The 24,723-nt window shown below is 45.1% G+C and overlaps 1 protein-coding gene across 1 annotated transcript in view; it reads left to right on the forward strand.

Annotated features, from left to right (window-relative positions):
• Positions 1-24,723, forward strand: part of LOC126183975 (hormone receptor 4) — a 216,201-nt gene that overhangs the window by 140,257 nt on the left and 51,221 nt on the right. Inside the window, exons 3-5 of the mRNA XM_049926325.1 lie at positions 4,832-4,949; positions 11,074-11,218; positions 11,318-12,255. Coding sequence (XP_049782282.1) covers positions 4,832-4,949; positions 11,074-11,218; positions 11,318-12,255 — 1,201 coding nt within the window. The remainder of the gene's footprint in view (positions 1-4,831; positions 4,950-11,073; positions 11,219-11,317; positions 12,256-24,723) is intronic.

Consider the following 24,723-nt stretch of genomic DNA (forward strand, 5'->3'; position numbering starts at 1 on the left):
GGGTTTTATGCAACCCGCAATGCCTTCGAAAACGGCGCGCGAGATTTTCATATTTTTGCCGCTATGTATGCACGGACTCGTAGTCCTACAGATAAAAATGAACAAGACCGTTTTTTAGGACAACGTGTTTGAAAATCACTTTTGTTTTTCCTGAATAACTCGAAAACAGTGGCCTCCTTCGATAACGAATCCCAGTACAAAATTTAACTGCTTGCAATTCCCTACAGAACTCCTGTAGGACAAAAAGTTCGTGGGTAGCGAGCGATAGAATATGAAAATCTCGCGCGTCGTTTTTGAAGGCGTTGCAGTATATATATTAACAATCCATGCAATTTACATCAACGACTTCTTTGATTAGATTTGAACGATGAGAACCCACAAAGTAATCACCTTGAAAAAACAGAGTCTTCCCAGTGCTGACTACTGAATAGAGCCTTAAACCTAAGTCTCGTATTAAAAGTGTCCTAGGTACTTATACACCACACAAAAGGATTAGCGTTAAGAAACAGCTGCACGCCCGAAATTTTATTGATCGATACTGTTTTAATAATCGGTGGTCCGTTATACCTGGTAGGTCAGCTGCGGTTTCCAAGCGATTCCTCACCCCTGTCCATCCAAATGCAGCGATCGTTCTCCTGTGTCGTCTCATAACTAAAATTCAGAGGTAGCTCCAACACGACAAACTTCTTACTTCATTGAGCGTTAATCCCAACTTACTTCCGAGGATTTGGCGAGTTTATTTCATTTAACTTTGCGACCAGGTGCCCTGCGGCCGCGTTCTCTGTGCCACCTATCTGTGAATCACGAAAATTTTGTTCTGTATGTGACCGTGTTTTAACTGCATATTGTATTTTCTGAGGTGTAAATTGGGGAGCAGCCCACCATTTGCCTAAACCAGCGTGGGAAACCGCCTAAAAACCACACTGCTGACATCATTCTCTAAAATTTTTGAGAAGGTGATGTATCATAGAACAGTATCTCACCATAGCAACAATGGTATCACAGTTTGAGTTTCAGAAAGGTTGCTCTCCTGAGAGTGCCATTTACATGTTCACTCACCAGATTTTACAAGCATTAAATAATAAAATAGCACCGGTTGGTTTTTCCTGAGATCTTTCTAAGGCATTTGACTGTGTGAATCAGAGCATTCTCCTAGATAAATTAACTTTCTTGGGACTGATGGTATAGCCAACCAATGGATAATGTTATATCTAACCAAAAGAACGCAGGAAGTTGTACTTGGTAATTCAAACAATGTAGTCCAGGAACATGATTCTGATCAGGGGGAAATCACATATGGGGTTCCCCAAGGTTCAATCTTAGGTCCACTACTGTTCCTCATATGTGTAAACGATCATCAGTCTATTATACAACACGCAGAATAATGACAGTAATATTGTAATCAACCCAAGCATGCATACAGAAACAGAAGAAATGGTATACAAAGTTCTTAAAAGTATCATGGACTGGTTTTCTGCAAATGGTCTCACCCTCAATTTTAAAAAGACACAACATATTCAGTTCTGCACATCTAGAGGTACTACATCAATGATAAGTGTACCACATGGGAAGAAATAGTAAATAGGGTGGAAACTTCAAAATTCATGTTCTGGAACTCATAAAACAACTTAGCTCAGCCACATTTGCAAATCTTGGGGAGAGGTAAATCAGTGAGTTGACATATTTTGCATATTTTCATTCAGTAATGTTATATGAAATAATGTTTTGTGGTAACTCATCTTTAAGAAAGAAAGTCTTCATTGTGCAGAAACGTGCTGTGAGAATAATATGTGGTGCTCGCCCACGATCATTTTGTAGACGTCTTTTTAAAGAATTGGACATGCTGACTACTGATTCACAGCATATTTATTCCCTCATGGAGGGCAGCGTGGAGGGTAAAAATCGTAGAGGGAGACCAAGAGATGAATACACTAAGCAGATTCAGAAGGATGTAGGCTGCAGTAGGTACTGGGAGATGAAGAAGCTTGCACAGGATAGAGTAGCATGGAGAGCTGCATCAAACCAGTCTCAGGACTGAAGACCACAACAACAACATGGAGTTTGTTGTAAATAATCCACTACAGTTCAAGAGGAACAATGAAGTACATAATTACAATACCAGAAGGAAAAATTACATTCATTACTCCACATTAAGGTTGTCTTTAGCACAAAAAAGGGTGCACAATGCTGCAACAAAAACTTTTGATCTTTTGCTCAGTGATATAGAATGTCTGACAGACAGCAAAGTAAAATTTGGTAACAAAGTGAGCAAGTTTCTCTTTGACAACTGCTTCTATTCCGTAAAAGAATTCCTATTATTGTAATGTGTAGAAGGTGGTGGGTAGGAATTACTAAGTCACATCTGTATACCTTTTTTTTTCCTTTTTGTAAAAAAAAAAAAAAGGAAAAGAAATGTTCAGAATGTAGCCGCATGTACAAATTAATTTGCGATGTGAATGTATAATGACTCGTTCCACATCATTACGAGCTATCGTGCAAAATGATCCATGGAACAGTTATTATCTAATTAACTAACCGCATTCAAGGTGGCCGGCGTCCCAGACACGGTCATTAACCCGTCTGGTCTGGCGTATCTCCCTCTCTTGCGCCATACGCTGTATCAGCGGGTTAGCTACAACAGAACAAATACAGAATAGATTTAGATGCATCTTCCTGGCAACCAAAAATTGTATACCTGGCCAGGCAATTGCTCTTCCGACTAAGCCTCCCATGCACGATTCACGAGCCGCCCTCAAACCTTTACTTCCGTCAAAACTTCTCTCCAACATTAAAAACCTCACCAAAGCTCTCTTGCATACCTAGTAGGATTAGTGCTCGCGGGAGAAAGGACACTGCGGAGAAATGACTTAGCCACAGACTAGCAGCGGGTCGTGGGTCCCACCTGAACGGCTTAGTTTATATAACGATTGTTGCCGAAATAAAAGGGTTATGGGTTCGATTCCCAGTCCAGCATACAGTTGTAACTTTCCGGAAAGTTTCAGATCAGTACGCACTCTGCTGCAGAGTGAAAATACAATCAGGAGATTTTAGATGACTTGCATACAACCAACGCGATCCCCTAAGATATTAGATACAAAAAAAAAGGCCGAATGCAGGATGGGTCCATTACGTGTGGAGTATAAGCTGGTTCAAATTGTTCAAATGGCTCTGAGCACTATGGGACTTAACATCTATGGTCATCAGTCCCCTAGAACTTAGAACTACTTAAACCTAACTAACCTAAGGACAGCACACAACACCCAGCCATCACGAGGCAGAGAAAATCCCTGACCCCACCGGGAATCGAACCCGGGAACCCGGGCGTGGGAAGCGAGAACGCTACCGCACGACCACGAGATGTGGGCATAGGAGTATAAGCGACGTCAGCGCAGTGACTACGGCGACAGCTTGAACTAGCAACTTTAAACATCAGGTGTGCATTCGACCAGTCAGTTGTGAGCTGGCAGTGGACGCGCAACAGTAGTGCATCAACGTTGCTTCGCCAGAAATCGCAATGCAGTTAACATCGCTAAATTGAGTGTTCAAGACATTCTCCAGAATGTTTTGATTAAGGGAAAATGTGCGAAGTTTGTCCCGTACACCTAGACTCCCGAACGAAAACAACGATGTGTGGACGTTACCGTGACTTGATTGAAAAGCAAAACGCTCTGCATTCTTTTCTATAAAAAATCATCACGGGTGACAAGACTTTGTGTTACAAGTACGAACCTACCATAAAACGACCAAATGCACAAACTACATTAAAGCCTATGTAATGAGTGAGTTGAAAAACATCACCGGCTGGTCCCGGTGGGGGTTCGAGTCCTCCCTCGGGCATGGGTGTGTGTGTGTTTGTCCTTAGGATAATTTAGGTTAAGTAGTGTGTAAGCTTAGGGACTGATGACCTTAGCAGTTACGTCCCATAAGATAAAAATAAAAAATAAAACATCCCAAATGAGGGCCTTTCTAACAGTTTCACATGGTTGTATGAACGTTCGAGAACAATCGTTATACTAACTGAGCCGTTCAGGCGCGACTCACGACACGCTCCTAGCCTGTGGTTAAGCCATTTTTCCGCAGTGCCCTTTCTCGTGGGAGTACTAATCCCGGTAGGCATACCTGGTAAGGACTATGTAGAAAACCTGAAGCATTAAAACCACTATCTTAACTTTTCTCTATGTCTTGTTAACTCAGTCTCGAACATTTTGTATAGCGACGTACACTCATTAGCAATTGAACTACAGACAGCTGACGTGATGACGAGACAGCGCAACTAACACCATGGATGGTTTACTGAACTTGTTCATAACTACCTTAAAAAATTTCGAAACGTAGGAGATTATTTTTCGAGCGTTTGTGACAGGTGATGAAACCTAGTTCCATCATTGTGAGCCTGATACGAAGCACTCGTGAATGGAATGACAGTGTCTTTGGGCAGCTGAAACGGACTTCTGCAAAGAGATTTCTTAAACTTGCAGAACAGTAGGAAAAATGTGTTGCAACGTTATAGAGTCTATATTGAAAAGTGACAGAAAAATGCATAGATTAAAACTATGTGCATGGTTTATCCGAAAAGCAAAAATTGATACGCATCTTCTGTATGGACCTCGGACTTATTAATTTCTTGTTGCGGTTACATCACAATTGTTAACTTCTGCCACAGACGGAGAATTCAGCATTATTCTAATGTAGTTACAATACACGACTGTAATATAGATACTACGGATGAAAAGACAGAAACGCTCTTCTTTTCTTAAAAAGATCGTGAAACTGGTTACAGTATTCTCATAGTACATTAAACTCATACTGCTGCTGGTTTATTCTTTTTAAGGAGAGAGCGTGGCCGATACGAGCACGTCTTCGCCTGACATGGTTGGCCCTGTTTCTCCATGCGCAAAGGGCACTGCTGAAATAGCCAGGCAGTCACCGAGTCCCGCCCTGAGAGACAGGTAAGCCATTCCTTTCCATAGTACTTTCTAATACACACTCTCGCCTAGTAATATGCTTACTGATAGCAGAGTGCTATTTAATTGAAGATGCTAATGTATATTTGCTTCCCCTGTAAGACCCTCCTCACAGATAATTTGGTTTATAATATTCGTATAATCAAGAAAAATTATATACGCTTACACTACAAAACATGCCACCTCCTTATAAGGGCTCATTAGTCACTCTAGAGCGTTGTAAATAGTGTCGGCCAAGTTCCTTGCCAAGAGAAAACTACCATTACCATTAAAATTGCTACGCCAAGAAGAAGTGCCGATGATAAACGGGTATTCATTGGACAAATATATTATACTAGAAATGACATGTGATTACATTTTCACGCAATTTGGCTGCATAGATCTTGAGAAATCAGTACCCAGAACAACCACCTCTGGCCGTAATAACGGCCTTGATACGCCTGGGCATTGAGTCAAACAGAGCTTGGATGGCGTGTACAGGTACAGGTGCCCATGCAGCTTCAACACGATACCATAGTTCATCAAGAGTAGTGACTGGCGTATTGTGACGAGCCAGTTGCTCGGCCACCATTGACCTGACGTTTTCAATTGGTGAGAGATCTGGAGAACGTGCTGGCCAGGGAAGTAGTCGGACATTTCTGTGTCCAGAAAGACCCGTACAGGACCTGCAACACGCGGTCGTGCATTATCCTGCTGAAATGTAGGGTTTCGCAGGGATCGAATGGAGGGTATAGCCACGGGTCGTAACACGTCTGTAATGTAACGTCCACTGTTCAAAGTGCCGTCAATGCGAACAAGAGGTGACCGAGACGTGTAACCAATGGCACCCCATACCATCACGCCGGGTGATACGCCAGTACGGCGAGGACGAATACACGCTTCCCATGCGCGTTCACCGCGATGTCGCCAAACACGGATGTGACCATCATGATGCTGTAAACAGAACCTGGATTCATCCGAAAAACTGACGTTTTGCCATTCGTGCACCCAGGTTAGTCGTTGAGTGCACCATCGCAGGCGCTCCTGTCTGTGTTGCAGCGTCAAGGGTACCCGCAACCATGGTCTCCGAGCATGCTGCTGCAAAGGTCGTCGAACTGTTCGTGCAGATGGTTGTTGTCTTGCAAACGTCCCCATCTGTTGACTCAGGAATCGAGACGTGGCTGCACGATCCGTTACAGCCATGCTGATAAGATGCCTGTCATCTCGACTGCTAGTGATACGAGGCCGTTGGGATCCAGCACGGCGTTCCGTATTACCCTCCTGAAACCACCGATTCCATATTCTGCTAACAGTCATTGGATCTCGACCAACGCGAGCAGCAATATCACGATACGATAAATCGCAATCGCAATAGGCTACAATCCGACCTTTATCAAAGTCGGAAACGTGATGGTACGCATTTCTCCTCCTTACACGAGGCATCACAACAACGTTTCACCAGGCAACACCGATCAACTGCTGTTTGTTTATGAGAAATCGGTTGGAATCTTTCCTCATGTCAGCACGTTGTAGGTGTCGCCACCGGCGCCAACCTTATGTGAATGCTCTGAAAAGCTAATCATTTGCACATCACAGCATCTTCTTCCTGTCGGTTAAATTTCGAGTCTGTAGCACGTCTTCGTGGTGTAGCAATTTTAATGGCCACTAGTGTACTTACACTGACGGGACAAAGGTCACTGGATACCTCTTGATACCATATCGCACACCCTTTCGCCTGGTGTAGAGCAGCATCTCGACGTGGATGGACTCAACAAGTCGTTCGAAGCCCCCTACAGAAATACTGAGCCATGCTGCCTCTATAGCTGTCCATAACTGCGGAAGTGTTACCGGTGTAGGATGTTGGGCACAAGCTGACGTCACGATTATGCCCTATAAATGTTCGATGAGATTCATATCGGGCGATCTGGCTGGCCAATTCATTCGCTCAAATTGTCCAGAATGTTCTTCAAACCAGCCACGAACAATTCTGGCCTGATGAAGGAGCGTATTGTGATCCGTTAAAATTCCATCGTTATTTGGGAACGTGAATTCCACGAATAGCTGTAAATGGTCTCCAAGCAGCTGAAAATAACCATTTTCAGTCAATTACCGGTTCAGTTGGAAAAGAGGACTCAGTCCATTCCAGCTAAACACAGCCCATAGCACTATGGAGCCATCCTTAGCTTGTGCTGTGCCTTGTTGACAACTTGGGCTCATGGCTTCGTGGGGTCTGCGCCACACTCGAACCCTACCATCAGCTCTTACCAACTGATACAGGGATTCATGTGACCGGCTACGGTTTTCCAGTCGTCTAGGGTCCAACTGATATAATCACGAGTCCAGGAGTGGCGCTGCAAACGGTGTCGTGCTGTTAGCAAAGGCACTCGCATCGGTCTTCTGCTGCCATATCCCATTAACGACAAATTTCGCCACACTAACGGATACGTTCGTCGTACGTTCGACGTTTTATTTCTGCGGTTATTTTCGCAATGATGGTTGCCTGTTAGAACTGGCAAGTCTACGCAAACGCCGCTGCTGTCGGTCGTTAAGTTAAGGCCATCGGCTATTGAGTTGCCCGTGGTAAGCGGTAATGCCCGGAATCTGGTTTTCTCGGCACACTCTTAACAAATATTGAATTCCCTTACGATCTCTGATATGCAATGCCCCATGCATCTAACTCCAACTACCATTTCTAAGATATTCCATTTAAACCTAACAGGCCGACATGCCGAATTACCGAGGGGGAAGGGGTGTTTTAACCCTTAACATTGAAATGGGAAAAAACGAAGTAATACATATTGCATCATTTGGATCCCACTAAATACCTGTTGACTTTAATCTAGACCTGGAAATGTTCCCTTGTTAGTTCTACAGCTTCCCCTGTCTCTGTCCATCTCTCCCTCCCCCTTTCTTTGTCTATCTCCTCCTCCTTCCCCCTCTCTGTCCATCTTCTCCTCCTCCCTCTCTCTCCATCTCGTCCTGCCCCCTCTCTCTCACCCCCCCCCCTCTCAGTCCATCACCTTCTCTCTTTTTTCTCTGTCCATCATCTCCCCGCCCCTCTCTTTCCATCTCCTCCTTCTCGTTTTCTATATCCATTTCCTCCCAACCCTCTGTCCATCTCCTCTACTCCCTCTCTCTGACATTGAGCGTTGTTTACTGTTTATTCTAATCATAGACCAATAAGCCATAAATACAACTTTCCTGTTCGCTAATAACATTCCACTATTGTATATTTTCGAAATTTCAGAGAAATCGGTCAAGAACTTTCGGAAATTAATAATTTTGAACAAACCAACATTTACATTTTTATAATGTTTCTCGTTTTATTGTATATGTATGACATATACACCAAATGGCGTTCTAATAGGTTTATAAAAACACGTGAGTATTAAATTTCAAAGCAATCTATAAAGAACTTTCAGAGGTTTGAGATTTTGAAGAAACGAACATGTACATTCGTACTTATAAAGTAACTGTAGATGTTCCTAATCGGAAATCTCCGAAAGTTTTAGTTTTTTACCGATCGGTTGCACTGAAATTTAGTATACTCGCGTGTTTTTATTTACCTATTTTCTTATATATATATATATATATATATATATTCGCATTACAAACTTCTAGGACTTGTAGAGGGGAGTGAGTACATAATATTTTGAATACGAGCCAGGTTCGGAAACGAACACGCTTCAGTTCAGATGTTTACTTCATTCACTTTTGCTTGAGGTATTGAATTAGGAGTGATGCAGTACAATTATTACGTAACAATTCGCGAGAAAACATAACGAAACATCCATTTATCGCTGAAGCATATTTGTTTGTATTAAAACTGAAACATTACGGGTTTTACATTATTCAAAAACAAAAAGAACCCAGCATATTGTACGTACATAACAGCACTGATACATTACAACAGGGGCTCGATGTGGCGACCACCAACGTTGTTTCGTTATATTTCCTTTCAGATTGTTAACTATTAATTGTACTGCGTCACGCCTAATTCAATTCTTCAAGTAGAACTGGATGAGTTAAACATCTTAATTGAAAACGTCGCTACTCTCTCCTCTCTACAAGTTTTAGAAGTTTGTAACGGGAATTTCCGAACATCCTGCATATAACATGTGTTAAAGAAATAGGTACCTAAAAGCACGTCTGTAGTAGAATGGAACGTTGTGTCAAAATTTCAAAGCAATCGGTCAAGAACATTCTGACAAGGGCCACTCCCCATCGCACTCCCCTCAGATTTAGTGGTAAAAGTGGCCCAGTCGATAGCCCTTCAAAAACTGGACACAGATCAAGCGTGAAAACAAGAAGAAGGTGTACTGAACTGTGAAAAAAGAAGCTAAACAGGAACAGTGAACGGTCGAACCTCATGATATGCAACGTCGAGAGAACTGCAAGAATCACGGCGTCGTGGTTGTGTGGTCACGGTGTTGGACTGCAAAGCGGGGGAGCCGTGTTCAAATCTTCCTCGTGCCCCCCCCCCCCCCTGTTATTCACAAAATTTTGAACTTTCTGTTCGGTCATTGACGCGTCTTTTCTCTTTCTGTAGTCCTGGTAACTGTCATGCTATATATTGGCTACAGAATATAAGTCATGTGATAAGAATATATTACCATCGCAAGTAAATGTGATGAATAGTGAGAGCAGGAGAGATGCCGCGTAGACCTCTTACAGAGAGGAAAACAACAAATAAACGGGTGTAAACTCTGTTACAAAAAGGAATTAAAAAGTCAAAAGTTCCAAAGGGAAAGCAAGAGTCATAACATGTGGTACTTGCGGCTGGTCGCGGCGGAGGTCCTAGTTCTCCTTCGGGCATGGGTGTGCGTGTTTGTCCTTAGGATAATTCCGGTTAAGTAGTGTGTAGGCTTTCACACACATTTGAACATTTTTTGTGGTATTTGTGTAGAACAAATAGGAGGTACGTACGTCTGGAAGTCGCTTACTTACACCTCGCTGTTGCAAACGGACGTTACACCACGAGACAGACACAAAGCTGAATACAGCTAACAGACACGTCGATGACCGGACGGACAGTTCCTAATTTTGTGGGAAAAAAAGTGTGGTACAAGGGAAATTTGAACACGGATCTTCCCCTTCCCAGTCCAATACCGTGACCATATAAACCACAACGCCACGGCTATTCGAATGCGCTCGATGTTGCACATATTGAGCTTGGACCACTCACTGTTTAGATTTTGCTTCTTGTTTCACAGTTCAGTACACCTTCTTCCTGAATGAGATTTTCACTCTGCAGCGGAGTGTGCGCTGATATGGGACTTCCTGGCAGATTAAAACTGTGTGCCGGACCGAGACTCGAACTCTGGACCTTTGCCTTTCGCGGGCAAGTGCTCTACCAACTGAGCTACCCAAGCACGACTCACGAGTTCGAGTCTCGGTCCGGCACGCTGTTTTAATCTGCCAGGAAGTTTCATATCAGCGCACACTCCGCTGCAGAGTGAAAATCTCATTCTGGAAACATCCCCCAGGCTGTGGCTCAGCCATGTCTCCGCAATATCCTTTCTGTCAGGAGTGCTAGTTCTGCAAGGTTCGCAGGAGAGCTTGTGTAAAGCCTGGCAGGTAGGAGACGAGATACTGGCAGAAGTAAAGCTGTGGGGACGGGGCGTGAGTCGTGCTTGGGTAGCTCAGTTGGTAGAGCACTTTGTGCCTGTTTTCATGCTTGATCTATGTTCAACTTTTGAGGGGCTATCCACTGGACCATCTTACCACTAAATCTGAGGGGGGGAGGGGGGTGTGATTGAGAATTCCCCTTGTGAGATAAACAATTTTGAACACACGAACGTTAAGATTTTTATTTATGTAGATTGACGGACAGAGTTTCATTTCCTCCTCATATATTGCCCATATCTAGTTCTGGTTCTCTGGAAGAAGCTGTAATACAGCGAAGAGTGTATTTTCAGCCGGCTAGAGTGGCCGAGCGGTTCTAGGCGCTTCAGTCTGGAACCGCACGATCGTTACGGTCACAGGTTCGAATCCTGCCTCGGGCATGGATGTGTGTGACGTCCTTAGGTTAGTTAGGTATAAGTAGTTCTAAGTTCTAGGGGACTGATGACCTCAGAAGTTAAGTCCCATAGTGCTCAGAGCCATTTGAAGCATTTTTTTGTATTTTCAGGACCTCTCCCGACTCCGCTTTGCCAGAGGCGTCGAGGTCAGTGGCGGAGCCGTTGAAGGAAGAGGATCCCGAGGAAGCACGAATAGCGAGCCAGAGCGAAGGTGGCGACAATAGCGTGTTCGACGGCGGCGGCAGGACGGCGACACCGGCTGGGGGCGGCGGCGGCGGTGGGGGCGGCGGTGTGGGAGGCGGCGGCAGCGGGGGCGGCGCGGGCAGCGGCGGCAGCGGAGGCGGCGAAGAGCAGCCGGCGCGGCCCGCCGTCATCCAGCACTCGCCCGCCTTCTGGATGGCGGCCGCCGGCGTGGGCGTGTGCCGCATCAACGGCGTGCGGCCCGAGCTGATCGGCGGCGGGCTCGTGCGCTTCCCGCCGCACCACCCGCAGCCGCAGCCGTCTCCGCAGTACCACCAGCTGACGCCGCAGCAGCCGACGATCGGCCCGACTGAAATGAAGCCGCCGTCGCGAGTGATGGCCGGATCGTCGGCGACGCCCAACGTGCTACGGCCGCCCCCGACTGTCATAATGGGCGAAGCCGGAGGCGTGCGGACGATGATCTGGTCGCAGCCCGCCGCGACGGTCGTCGAGCCTCTGCAGCACCAGCCGCAGCAGCAGCAACAGCAGCAGCACCAACCGCAGCCGCCGCACCAGCAGCTCGTGGCGGCCGCGTCCACGTCGGGCTGGTCCACGTCCAGCTCGTCGACGTCGAGCGGCAACAGCGAGGAGTCGTCGGCGGCGCAGATGCTGCTCAACCTGGGGCAGGAGCAGCAGCCGCTGGCGCACGCGCCGCCGCAGCAGCCGCCGCCGCCGCCGCAGCAGCAGCCGGCGCAGCACTTCCCGCCGCAGGTGCGGCCGTTCGCGACGCCGCTCAACATGGAGCGGCTGTGGGCAGGCGACCTGACGCAGCTGCCGTCGGCGCTGCAGCAGGCGCACGCGCTCAACCTGACGGCGGCCGCCGGCTCCGGCGCGAGCTGGCCCGCCGCGCCACCCCGAGCCTCCGACGAGGAGTCCAAGTTCGTGCTGGGCATGCACCACCACCAGCACCAGCACCAGCAGGCGCAGGCGCACCCGCCGCTGCCGCCCGCGCAGCACCACGACGACCAGGAGGACGAGGAGCAGCCCATGATCTGCATGATCTGCGAGGACAAGGCCACCGGCCTGCATTACGGAATCATCACCTGCGAAGGGTAACATCCTCACTATATTTATTTCCTATTCTTCGCCGTAGGCCGGTATTGTTGTTGTTGTTGTGGTCTTCAGTCCTGAGACTGGTTTGATGCAGCTCTCCATGCTACTCTATCCTGTGCAAGCTTCTTCATCTCCCAGTACCTACTGCAGCCTACATCCTTCAGAATCTGCTTAGTGTATTCATCTCTTGGTCTCCCTCTACGATTTTTACCCTCCACGCTGCCCTCCAATACTAAATTGGTGATCCCTTGATGCCTCAGAACATGTCCTACCAACAGGTCCCTTCTTCTAGTCAAGTTGTGCCACAAACTCCTCTTCTCCCCATTTATATTCAGTACCTCATTAGTAATGTGATCTACCCATCTAATCTCCAGCATTCTTCTGTAGCACCACATTTCGAAAGCTTCTATTCTCTTCTTGTCTAAACTATTTATCGTCCACGTTTCACTTCCATACATGGCCACGCTCCATAGAAATACTTTCAGAAACGACTTCCTGACACTTAAATCTATACTCGATGTTAACAAATTTTTCTTCTTCAGAAACGCTTTCCTTGCCATTTCCAGTCTACATTTTATATCCTCTCTACTTCGACCATCATCAGTTATTTTGCTCCCCAAATAGTAAAACTCCTTTACTACTTTAAGTGTCTCATTTCCTAATCTAATACCCTCAACATCACCTGACTTAATTCGACTACATTCCATTATCCTCGTTTTGCTTTTGTTGATGTTCATCTTATATCCTCCTTTCAAGACACTGTCCATTCCGCTCAACTGCTCTTCCAAGTCCTTTGCTGTCTCTGACAGAATCACAATGTCATCTGCGAACCTCAAAGTTTTTATTTCTTCTCCATGGATTTTAATGCCTACTCCGAATTTTTCTTTTGTTTCCTTTACTGCTTGGTCAATATACAAATTGAATAACATCGGGGAGAGGCTACAACCCTGTCTCACTCCATTCCCAACCACTGCTTCGCTTTCATGCCCCTCGACTCTTATAACTGCCATCTGCTTTCTGTACACATTGTAAATAGCCTTTCGCTCCCTGTATTTTACCCCTGTCACCTTCAGAATTTGAAAGAGAGTATTCCAGTCAACATTGTCAAAAGCTTTCTCTAAGTCTACAAATGCTAGAAACGTAGGTTTGCCTTTCCTTAATCTTTCTTCTAAGATAAGTCGTTGGGTCAGTATTGCCTCACGTGTTCCAACATTTCTACGGAATCCAAACTGATCTTCCTCGATGTCGGCTTCTACCAGTTTTTCCATTCGTCTGTAAAGAATTCGTGTTAGTATTTTGCAGCTGTGACTTATTAAAGTGATAGTTCGGTAATTTTCACATCTGTCAACACCTGCTTTCTTTGGGATTGGAATTATTATATGCTTCTTGAAGTCTGAGGGTATTTCGCCTCTCTCATACATCTTGCTCACCAGATGACGGGCTCTCCCAAGGCCGTCAGTAGTTCTAATGGAATGTTGTCTACTCCGAGGGCCTTGTTTCGACTCAGGTCTTTCAGTGCTCTGTTAAACTCTTCACGCAGTATCATTTCTCCCATTTCATCTTGATCTACATCCTCTTCCATTTCCATAATACTGTCCTCAAGAACATCGCCCCTGTATAGACCGTCTATATACTCCTTCCACCTTTCTGCTTTCCCTTCTTTGCTTAGAACTGGGTTTCCATCTGAGCTCTTGATATTCATGCAAGTGGTTCTCTTTTCTCCAAAGGTCTCTTTAATTTTCCTGTAGGCAGTATCTATCTTACCCCTAGTGAGATAAGCCTCTACATCCTCACACTTGTCCTCTAGCCATCCCTGCTTAGCCATTTTGCACTTCCTGTCGATCTTTGTCAAAAATCTTTGTCAAAGATATTTGATGGTGTAATAGGGAACTTTGTCAAATGTCGTCCAATATTTGATCAAATCTAGGGCCTCGCTGTAGATTTGATCAAAGAAGTCGCTTGTCTTCTGTTCACTGCAATGTGACATTTTACCACGTGGAGCGCTAGCTTCGCTGCAGCGCTCTGTCGTCTATAGTGTTTTTATAAACATTGGCGGTGTCTGTCGACAACTACAAAATTAACAGAAATTTATGAAGCTGATGAGGCGCTTTACATCGTGAGGCATCCTGAATAAAAAATAGATTAAGAAGATTGTAGACCTGACCTGACCTGACCTGACCTGACCTGACCTGACCTGACCTAACCTAACATAACATAACCCTCTCCTGTAGCAAGGAATCGGAGTGTTACAGTGAGCCTGTCTTCTGCAGATGTAGCAGTTCTTAAGTGAATATTGTGGTTTGTGATATGAGGATACACTTCACTGAGCACATACAGAAATGTATGCTCATCCATTCTTAAGCAATTGATGTACGTCTTGACGTCCTCCACTATAAGCTCACGCAACAAGTTTTGTTGAATGCTTTTATCGTGTCGTGGTAAAACCCACGGCTTCACCCTGGTACGTTTCCTTTTTTCCCCCTGCTTCTCTTCCGCATGCGCACGCAGTGAAATTGTGGTACATGCAACTGCTGCGGTTAATAACAAGTTGATGTTGTTGTCAGCCATCTTGAACTTTGACGAAAAATATGATGACAGTGTAATACCCCTTCTAGCGCTACGTCAAAGATCTTTGTCAAATACGAGGGCAGTTCAATAAGTAATGCAACACTTTTTTTCTGAAACAGGGGTTGTTTTATTCAGCATTGAAATACACCAGGTTCTTCCCCAATCTATTAGCTACACAACACTATTTTTCAACGTAATCTCCATTCAATGCTACGGCCTTACACCACCTTGAAATGAGGGCCTGTATGCCTGCACGGTACCATTCCACTGGTCGATGTCGGAGCCAACGTCGTACTGCATCAATAACTTCTTCATCATCCGCGTAGTGCCTCCCACGGATTGCGTCCTTCATTGGGCCAAACATGTTTCATCGCCTGTAACAATCTTTGACAAGAAATTGTCACCCTCAGCCACATGACGAGCAAGCAATTCCGCACAGATGGTTCTCCTTTGCTCTTTATGGTGTTCGGTTAGACAACGAGGGACCCAGCGGGAACAAACCTTTGAATATCCTAACTGGTGAACAATTGTGACAGCACTACCAACAGACATGTCAAGTTGAGCACTGAGTTGTTTGATGGTGATCCGTCGATCATGTCGAACGAGTGTGTTCGCACGCTCCGCCATTGCAGGAGTCACAGCTGTGCACGGCCGGCCCGCACGCGGGAGATCAGACAGTCTTGCTTGACCTTGCGGCGATGATGACACACGCTTTGCCCAACGACTCACCGTGCTTTTGTCCACTGCCAGATCACCGTAGACATTCTGCAAGCGCCTATGAATATCTGAGATGCCCTGGTTTTCCGCCAAAAGAAACTCGATCACTGCCCGTTGTTTGCAACGCACATCCGTTACAGACGCCATTTTAACCGCTCCATACAGTGCTGCCACCAGTCGGAAGTCAATGAAACTATACGAGACGAAGCGGGAATGTTTGAAAATATTCCACAAGAAATTTCCGGTTTTTTCAACCAAAATTGGCCGAGAAAAAAAATGTGTTGCATTACTTATTGAACTGCCCTCGTATATTTGACGGAATATTTGATCACATCTTTGATCAAATCTTTGATCAAATCTTTGACAAAGAAATTTGATAGTGTAATACCGGCCTAATATTGTTTCCCGCTTCTCGACCCCAGCCTCGGTACGCTACACTTCTTAAATGGACACGGAACTTACACCACTCACTTAAGTCGCATTAGTCTGGGACAGACATGTGCACGTGCGGCGAAAAAGGCTCCCGACAACACACCGTCTTCTCTGTGGGCAATACGCAAACCGTAGACATACGATGCACTTACACTACAAATAAACACATATACACAGCAATAAGAGGAATCCGTCCCTGCAGTTTGTCGGTTTTATTAATGTTCACCCTGTATATGGCTTCTCGGACAACAGTACACTGTGTAGATGTAATGAGAAGGTCTATCTGTCCCAAAATGCTAGTGTCACGTCTGCCATTGTTGTAAGTAAGACAAATGTATTTCCAGTAGCTATAAAATAGGGGAAACAAAGTTTTGAGCAACATTTTGTGCAACACACTAAGAAAAAAATATGATATTCACTGAAGTTGGAAAGGAGTGTCACTACTAAATCGTTTGATTAATGTTATAGTCAGATGCGCAATCGAACTAGTAGGTGGATATTAGTGATAAATTTTGTGATTGTATCATTCCAAGGTAATCAAATCGATCAGTATTTTGAAGTTTCTTCAGCTTGTGACAAACAAGCGTAATCTTGGAACAAACAGCCGACAGTGCGCATTCGCTTTCATTCCCTTTATGTAATAAGATACGAATGTCAACGGGACATTTGGTTACCAAATAAGCGTTAAAAATTGCAAAGAAGTGAGTGCTGTCCACACATAGCAATGACATGCATTAGACGCATGAACTACAGTGCGCTTAAGGCACAACTTGATTAATTTTCAGGTGGTTTTGTACAAGTTGCACGTGTACATGCGTGTGTAACCTGAATCCTCACTGTATCTCTACAACACCTTTGAAGCTGTTGTACTTGGCCCAACGATAAAAAATGTGAAATAAGAACCCAACAAAATCCTGCCAAGTACAGCAAATTATGTTTTATGGAATGGGGAGTGTTATTCTAAAGAATAAGTGACACTGGATGTTGCACAGCAAGCTGAAGAAACAGACGTTTTCATAATTGCAGACTTACAATTTGACAGTGTGCGTACAACTCTCGAAATGGCGACAACACCGATGTACAGAGGGCGATGCCGTGACGACAAAACAATGTCAAGCATAGCGAAGAAGTATTAAAGAAATAAAATATGGAACCTCAGTCGTGAAACCCCTCAGTTAACTGTCGTCAGCCATAGTGTTTACTGTCACCTCAAACAACCAATTGGTAAGTAGGCAACACTTCTGCGTAGTACTTCAGAAAGTACGTTCCACGTGTAAGTACATTGCGCAAAAAGACCGGCGCATTGTCAGAAGAGGGCAAATGTTCCGAATTTCCTGCACACATAGTTCTGCTGCGGTACGGATGAACAGATGCATTACACGGTCAGAGTGAAATTCCACACAACTGTAAATGTACTCCAAAGTTGAACACAGGGCGGTACTATTCTCGATGGCAAAATGTCTAAATTACACTAAGTGTCGCCGTGAAATTCTGACGGTATATCGACCAAATGCAATGTGACGTTCAGCCGTAGTGCAGAGGTGCCAACAATTTTACAAAGATCGCCTAGACGTGGTTGATGCTGATCGGGAAGTCCAGATTTGGCACCATGTCATTTCCATCTGTATGGCAAGTTGAAAGAACACATGGGGAAAGAGCTGTTCTAACGACTAGGATGTCCCCATAGCTGCTCTCGAATGAATCCGTAACCAAGGAGCGGATTTCTACTGTCGGGGAACTGAACGATTGGTACAATGTTCCGACCGCTGTTTACAGAGACTTGGTGGCTACGGTAAAAAAATAGTGTTTATGTATCTGTGTCACTATGAGGTCCAGTGCAGCTTTCAATAAAAGTTACTTGGTCTACCATGATAATGTGTAACTTACTTTTTGAAGTCCCCCTGCAACAAATAAGGGTTGATTGCAAGTATACTCTCCAGAGACGGACGGGAGGAATAGTGTTAACACACACATCAAAAAAAGTTTCCTTCATCTCGGTTCCGAGAGTTCCTTAACCTAATAGATATCAACATAAACATCATTTCCGCCCTTTTCATTGCTCATGAAAACCACACATTGCATGTTACACCACCATACAGCGAGACCTTCAGAGGTAGTGGTCCAGATTACTGTACACACCGGTACCTCTAATACCCAGTACCAAGCCCTCCTGCACTGATCCATGCCTGTATTCGTCGTGGCATACTATCCTGTATTCGTCGTGGCATACTATCCACAAGTTCATCAAGGCACTGTTGGTCCAGATTGTCCCACTACTCAGTGGCGATTCGGCGTAGATTCCTCAGAGTGGTTGGTGGGTCACGTCGTCCATAAACAGCCCTTTTCAATCCATCCCAGGCATGTTCGATAGGGTTCATGTCTGGCCACTCTAGTCGAGCGATTACGTTATCCTGAAGGAAGTCATTCACAAGATGTGCACGATGGGGGCGCGAATTGTCGTTCATGAAGACGAATGCCTCGCCAATGTGGTTGGACTATTGGTCGGAGGATGGCATTCGCGTATAATACAGCCATTACAGCGCCTTCCATGAAAACCAGCGGCGTACGTCCGACACACATATTGCCACCTCAAACCATCAGGGAACCTCCACCTTGCTGCACCTGCTGGACAGTGTGTCTAAGGCGTTCAGCCTGACCGGTTGCCTCCAGACAAGTCTCCGACGATTGTCTGGTTGAAAGTATATGCGACATTCATCGGTGAAGAGAACGTGATGCCAATCCTGAGCGGTCCATTCGGCATGCTGTTGGGCCCAGCTGTACCGCGCTGCTTGGTGTCGTGGTTGCAAAGATGGTTCTCGCCATGGACGTCGGGAGTGAAGTTGCGCATCATGCAGTCTATTGCGGGCAGTTTGAGTCGTAACACGCCGTCCTGTAGCTACACGAAAAGCATTAATCAACATGGTGGCGTTGCTGTCAGGGTTCCTCCGAGCTACAATGCGTAGGTAGCGGTCATCCACTGCAGTAGTAGCTCTTGGGCGGCCTGAGCTAGGCATGTCATCGACAGTTCCTGTCTCTCTGTATCTTCTCCATGTCCGAACAATATCGCTTTGGTTCCCTCTGAGACGCCTGGACACTTCCTTTGTTGAGAGCCCTTCCTGGCACAAAGAAACAATGCGGACGCGATCGAACCGCGGTATTGACTGTCTAGGCATGGTTGAACTACAGACACACTCGAGCCGTGTACCTCCTTCTTGGTGGAATGACGAACTGATCCGCAGTCGGATCCCCTCCGTCTCATAGGCCCAGCTGATGCATGGTTGTTTATATCTTTAGGTGGGTTTAGTGACATTTCTGAACAGTCAAAGGGACTGTGTCTGGGATACAATTTCCACAGTCAACATCCAGTTTCAGGAGTTCTGTGAACGAGGGTGATGCAAAACTTTTTTTGATGTGTGTATACACATGCGAGACACCATTTAGATAACGTAGGATTTGGCTCTTTGAGTGAGATATAGGGCGAGATCCAATTCCAAGTTTTAGTTACTAGTGGGGCTTCAGACTGGTATACCCCATCTGCATCATCTTTGCTTTCCCCCGCCTTTGTGTATATTAAGTTATGGTGTTGCTTTCAGCTGAGGCCCTGTTCCTCCTCCATGTCACTTTCACGTATTGTTTATGGCTGAAATCGCGATTATCTTCATCTTTTGTATATTGCAGTATATCACTTTTTCGCTGTCACCTCCGTGATCGAAGCCACTGGAGTACACTAATGACGAGGAGGAGGAGGTCGATTCGAAGGGCATCAAGTGCCCATCACGGCCGTGAAAGAAATCTTCATCGGCAGTATTTATTTAGCGGGTGATGAGGTACCAAAAATTCTAAACCTTTCTGCAGTATCTCACTGAGGACATGCGACATCGTCAACGGTGCGCTGTTATTCGAATGAGGCATTAAACTTGGCGACTCCGTTCCTACTGTTTGAGGGTAGTAGACTACGTACTGGCACCGTCTTCCACTCCATCTCTGCTTTGGATTCCATGTTCACCAATAACACCGCAAACACAACACTAAACACCGCAAAGTCGCACACAGTTGTCCCCATGGTACAAATACATAATTTATAATTTGTTAACATGCAGGCAGCGAGAAAAATCCAGCTCCATAAGGGCATTGTCTACGAAACATTTATCAGTACGACATCTGAATGACAAAGCCAGCCAGAATCGTGCTACGGTAGGTTACTGAACACACCTCAAATATCATTAACCACTTGCTCAGCATTCACAAACCACCTCCTCGTAATAAAGAATGCCGTATTCTGTGCGTTGACATCTGGATCATGTACTACCACCCGCGCTCAACTACGTTTACAAACCACTGAACTAACAGTTATTTTCTTCTCAGCGGTGGGTCAATATGCTATACAATGGGCAGTTAAAATCTTAAAATCGAGACTATTCTCGTGTTTATTCTGTTGTATAAGTATAACGAACATTACAGGTTCCCTGACACCGAATCTTCAAGGCGAATAACTTGACAATATTAACTGCTCCCGGCAGGCCATCGCCCTCTATGTCACATATATTTCAGACCAGCAAATTGTTAATATGACTTCTTTTCCTGAAAGAGCTTTAAATACTCAAAATAGTCGGAAACATAGGCGTAAGACACAGAAAGAAAAACACAGTAACATTGAGTTTAGAAAACAACAAAATACCTTGTAAAACCAATGAAGATACGAAACATGGAGGGAGACACGTGAGCACAATAGTGCAGCACATTAAAGTAAATTAGCCATTTCTCGGCATAAACTTGCAGATGCTTATAAATACCATAGTATCAGTAACATGACGGTAGGAAATTGACTGATAATGTGCATCTCTAAAGGACAGGCGCAAAGTAGTTTCCGAAGATGTGCAAAACACAAATAACTTTAACGATGATATTTACTGTAACTTTCACTATTTTCTATATACACGGTCCAGTCACATTAATGAGACGATATGTCAAAAGCGTGAACTGCAGTGCGAACGTGCAGGAAAGAGTGTCAGTGTGGTTCTGGAAGGTACCGGCAGGGATGTGAAGCCATTCCGACTCCAGCACTTAGTTTCTCGGCTGAGGTTCCGTGGCGCGAAGAGCCCAATCGAGGTGGCTCCACAGATTCTCGATTGGGTTTTAATCCGGTGAGTTTGGCGGTCAGGGGAGTACAGTACCCTCAAACTGGTGCTCTTCAAACCACGCACGTACACTGCGAGCTATGTGATATGTTGCATTGTTCTGCTGGTAGATGCCATCGTGCTGAGGAAACAACCAACTGCATGTAGGAGTGGACATGTTTCCCAAGGATAGGTGCATACTTGTGTTGATCCACTGTGCCTTTCAGAATGACGAAATCACTCAGTGGATGCCACGAAAACATTCTCCACACCGTAATGCTCGCTCCTCCGGCTTGTACCCTTCCGACAGTTATTGCAGAGATTGTGCTTCCAGACGTTTCACGCCTTACACGTCAACAACCATCTGTCCAATGGAGCATCAAACTTGATAAATTTGGAAAGGCCACCTGTAATCCCTCAGTGGACCTCCAGTTGCGGTATTGTCGTGCAAATTCCAGCCTTCGTCGCCGATCAACGACAGTCAGCACGGGTGATTGAAGCAGGCACCTACTGCGGAGGCACATATGCAACAACGTTCTCTGAACGGTCGCCGAGAAGACACTGTGGGTAGCCCCTTGGTTCATATGGGCGGTTCGTTGCTCAAAAATTGCACGCCTCTGCCCCCCGTACCCATCACTGCAGTCGTCGTTCACTTCAGTGATCTATCGCTCGTGTGCCCCAGTTGCCTTGGCACGACTTTTGGGTAGCGCCATTTTGCGCTGCACGGTATACTTTCATCACGGTGGCACGTGAACAGTCTACAAACTTAGGTGTTTCGGAAATGCTTCTACCCTAGGTCCGGAAGCCTGTGGTCATGCCCTTTCGGACTTCAGATAAATTGCTCTGTTTCCGCCGACACGCTTTATACACCCTCCACCGCTAGTGCTGCGACTGCCGTGGGCGGTTATTGCACGTTGACGCCGAACATAGGCGGTGGTCATAATGTGACTGGACTGTGTGACTGTCTCTATTCATCATAGTATGGGACAAGCTGATGTATACAATGGCTGCAAAATTTCACACGCTGTATTGATAACCAGCTGGCATCACTTTATTGCACTCAACAATCGCTTGGGTAGCGCAAGTGGTGTCCTCCGTCAACTGCGATGTTCATCTCCTTTACTCTTCATCGTGAACAATCTCGCATCCAGAATGGAACGTTCGTAGCCACCTTCGAACCATTAATCTACTCATTAGTTCCTCGCTATAATCGTTCTCATTTTACGGTTAATGTTTGGCGCTGTCATGTATCTTAATACGTATTCAAAGGACAAATCAACAACTCACGGTCCGAATTGCACATGTGACGGCCCTTGATCTCAATTAATTTTTTAAACACCTGTCGATCTTCATATTTGGCTCGCAACTAACAGCAATTTATGTACATTCCTTCTCTCAATAAGTCCTTTACGTGGCATGTGCGCAAAATCAAAACTGCTACGCAGTGTTGTTCGGAAATACCAGCGGCATCCACTTTCCGTATGACACAAGGTAAACGTAGAGACCCGTGTGTTATACGCCCTGGAGCGCTGCAAAAGTTTCCTGAAATTCTAATTAAGTCAACGAGAAGAACATTTGCGACACATCCACTTTGTTTAATCTGTGTGTCATCTTTGGGAGACTGAGTACATAGAAGAATCTGTATGATTTGCCATCTTTTTTGTGTTCTTGAAAGTGTTTCCAACAGTTGTTCAGTGGTATTAAATGAGCAACTACGAAACACACTGTTTCTCCAAAGAACAGCTGTATGCAAAATTTAGAATTCCAGCTTTCGATGAAAACTGACAAATCAAAATAATGAAGCTTCAAACGCTGCATATACGTTGTCATGTCTTCCGAATTTTGCTACGGTGCAATGACTGGTGTTACTGCTTATGGGATTTGATGTGTGTGCATTATTTTTCATTTGGGCTGTAAAGGTTCCTGGAAACACTGGTGAAAAAGCAGTCGTCTGACACATTTGCGTGCTCATTTTTTCCTGGCATACATCTCTTGGGTATTACAGACGCAATTACTAGGGTCTATAATCGTAGGGATTGTGAAAAGTGCTCTTTGCGTACAAGACTGGGATTTATTCTCGTGATGTGCTGATTCACTGGTAAAACAGGGAAAAAACGGTTTCAGCCCTCATTATGTAGAAAACAACCCGAAGAAAGTACTCGAGACATTTCCCATGCCATGTGCTCCTACGGCACACACGTCGGGGCCCATTATCTCAGCTGTGTGTGCACCATGAAGCGGGAGATTGGAAAATGATCTGATCCTCAAAATCATTTTACACTCTAGCTTGTAACAGGAATATTAAATAACATTGTATATTAGGCCATCTGGATAATAAACAGTAGGTGCTGTGCAACAAAGAAGGCTTCCATAATTTGTGCCCTTGAGGGATACATAATAATTTAACGCCGATCATTGTAACCCAGCATTTCGAGTACCACAAAATGTCATCACATGGGCTTATTACAATCTCCATAATGATGAAACATGTACGTTCTTCTTTCTCTTTAATGAGCTTTTGGGGTCATTTCCTTCCCTGTACTCAAGTGACACCAATACTAAAGGAATGAAATCGGGAGTAATACGCTGAATTACAGACCCGTATAGCTAACGTCAATTTGCAGTAGCATTCTGGAACATTTACTGTGCCCAGGCGTTATGAATTTCCCCGAAAGAAACAATTTATTAACAAACAGCCAACACGGATTCAGAAGATGTCGTTCTTGTGAAGCACAACTATCTCTTTATTCCCACAGAGGAACGAGTGCTATTGACAGGGGATGTCAAATTGATTCCATATTTTTAGACTTCCAGGAGGCTTTTGACATCCTCCCCACCCCCCCACCCCCACCCCCTCCCCAAGCGACTTCTAATCAAATTACCTGCCTATTGAGTACCGTTTAGTTGTACGACTGGTCAGAAAGGTCCTATCAGAAAGGTCACAGTTCGTAATAACTGACGGAAAGTCATCGAGTAAAACAGAAATATTATCTGGCGTTCCCCAAGGAAGTGTTACAGGCTCTGCTGTGTTTCACCTGCATAAACGATTTAGGAGACAAGCTGAGCAGTCAAATTAGATGCGCCTGCCCTTTACAGTGTTGTAAGGTCATACGATGATCAAAACCAAATGCAAAATAATTTAGACTAGGGATCTGTATGCTGCAAAAAGTGGCAATTGACTCTAAAAAATAAAAAGTGTAAAGTCATCCACATGAGCCCTAAAAAATATCGGTTACACGATAAATCACTCAAATCTAAATGCTGTCAATTCAACTAAATACTTAGGGAATACAGTTACAAATAAATTGAATTGGAATGACCGCATAGATAATGTTGTGGGGAAAGCAAACACTGTGATTTATTGACAGAACACAGAAAATGCAACGGGTCTAATTAAGAGCCTGCTTACACTACGCTTGTCGGCCCTCTTCCGGATTACTGCTGTGCGGTGTGGAATCCGTCCTATTGACGTAGGACATCGCTAAAAGCTCAAAGCAGGGCCGTTCGTTTTGTATTATCGCAAAATACGGGAGAATGTGCCGCGTATGTGATACACGAATTGGGGTGGCAATCATTAAAACAAAGGTGCTTTTCGTTGCCTAGGGTCTTCTCATGAAATTTCAGTGGCCTACT

The sequence above is a fragment of the Schistocerca cancellata genome, chromosome 4 (assembly GCF_023864275.1).
Source record: "Schistocerca cancellata isolate TAMUIC-IGC-003103 chromosome 4, iqSchCanc2.1, whole genome shotgun sequence".
In the NCBI taxonomy this organism is placed as follows: Eukaryota; Metazoa; Arthropoda; class Insecta; order Orthoptera; family Acrididae; genus Schistocerca; species Schistocerca cancellata.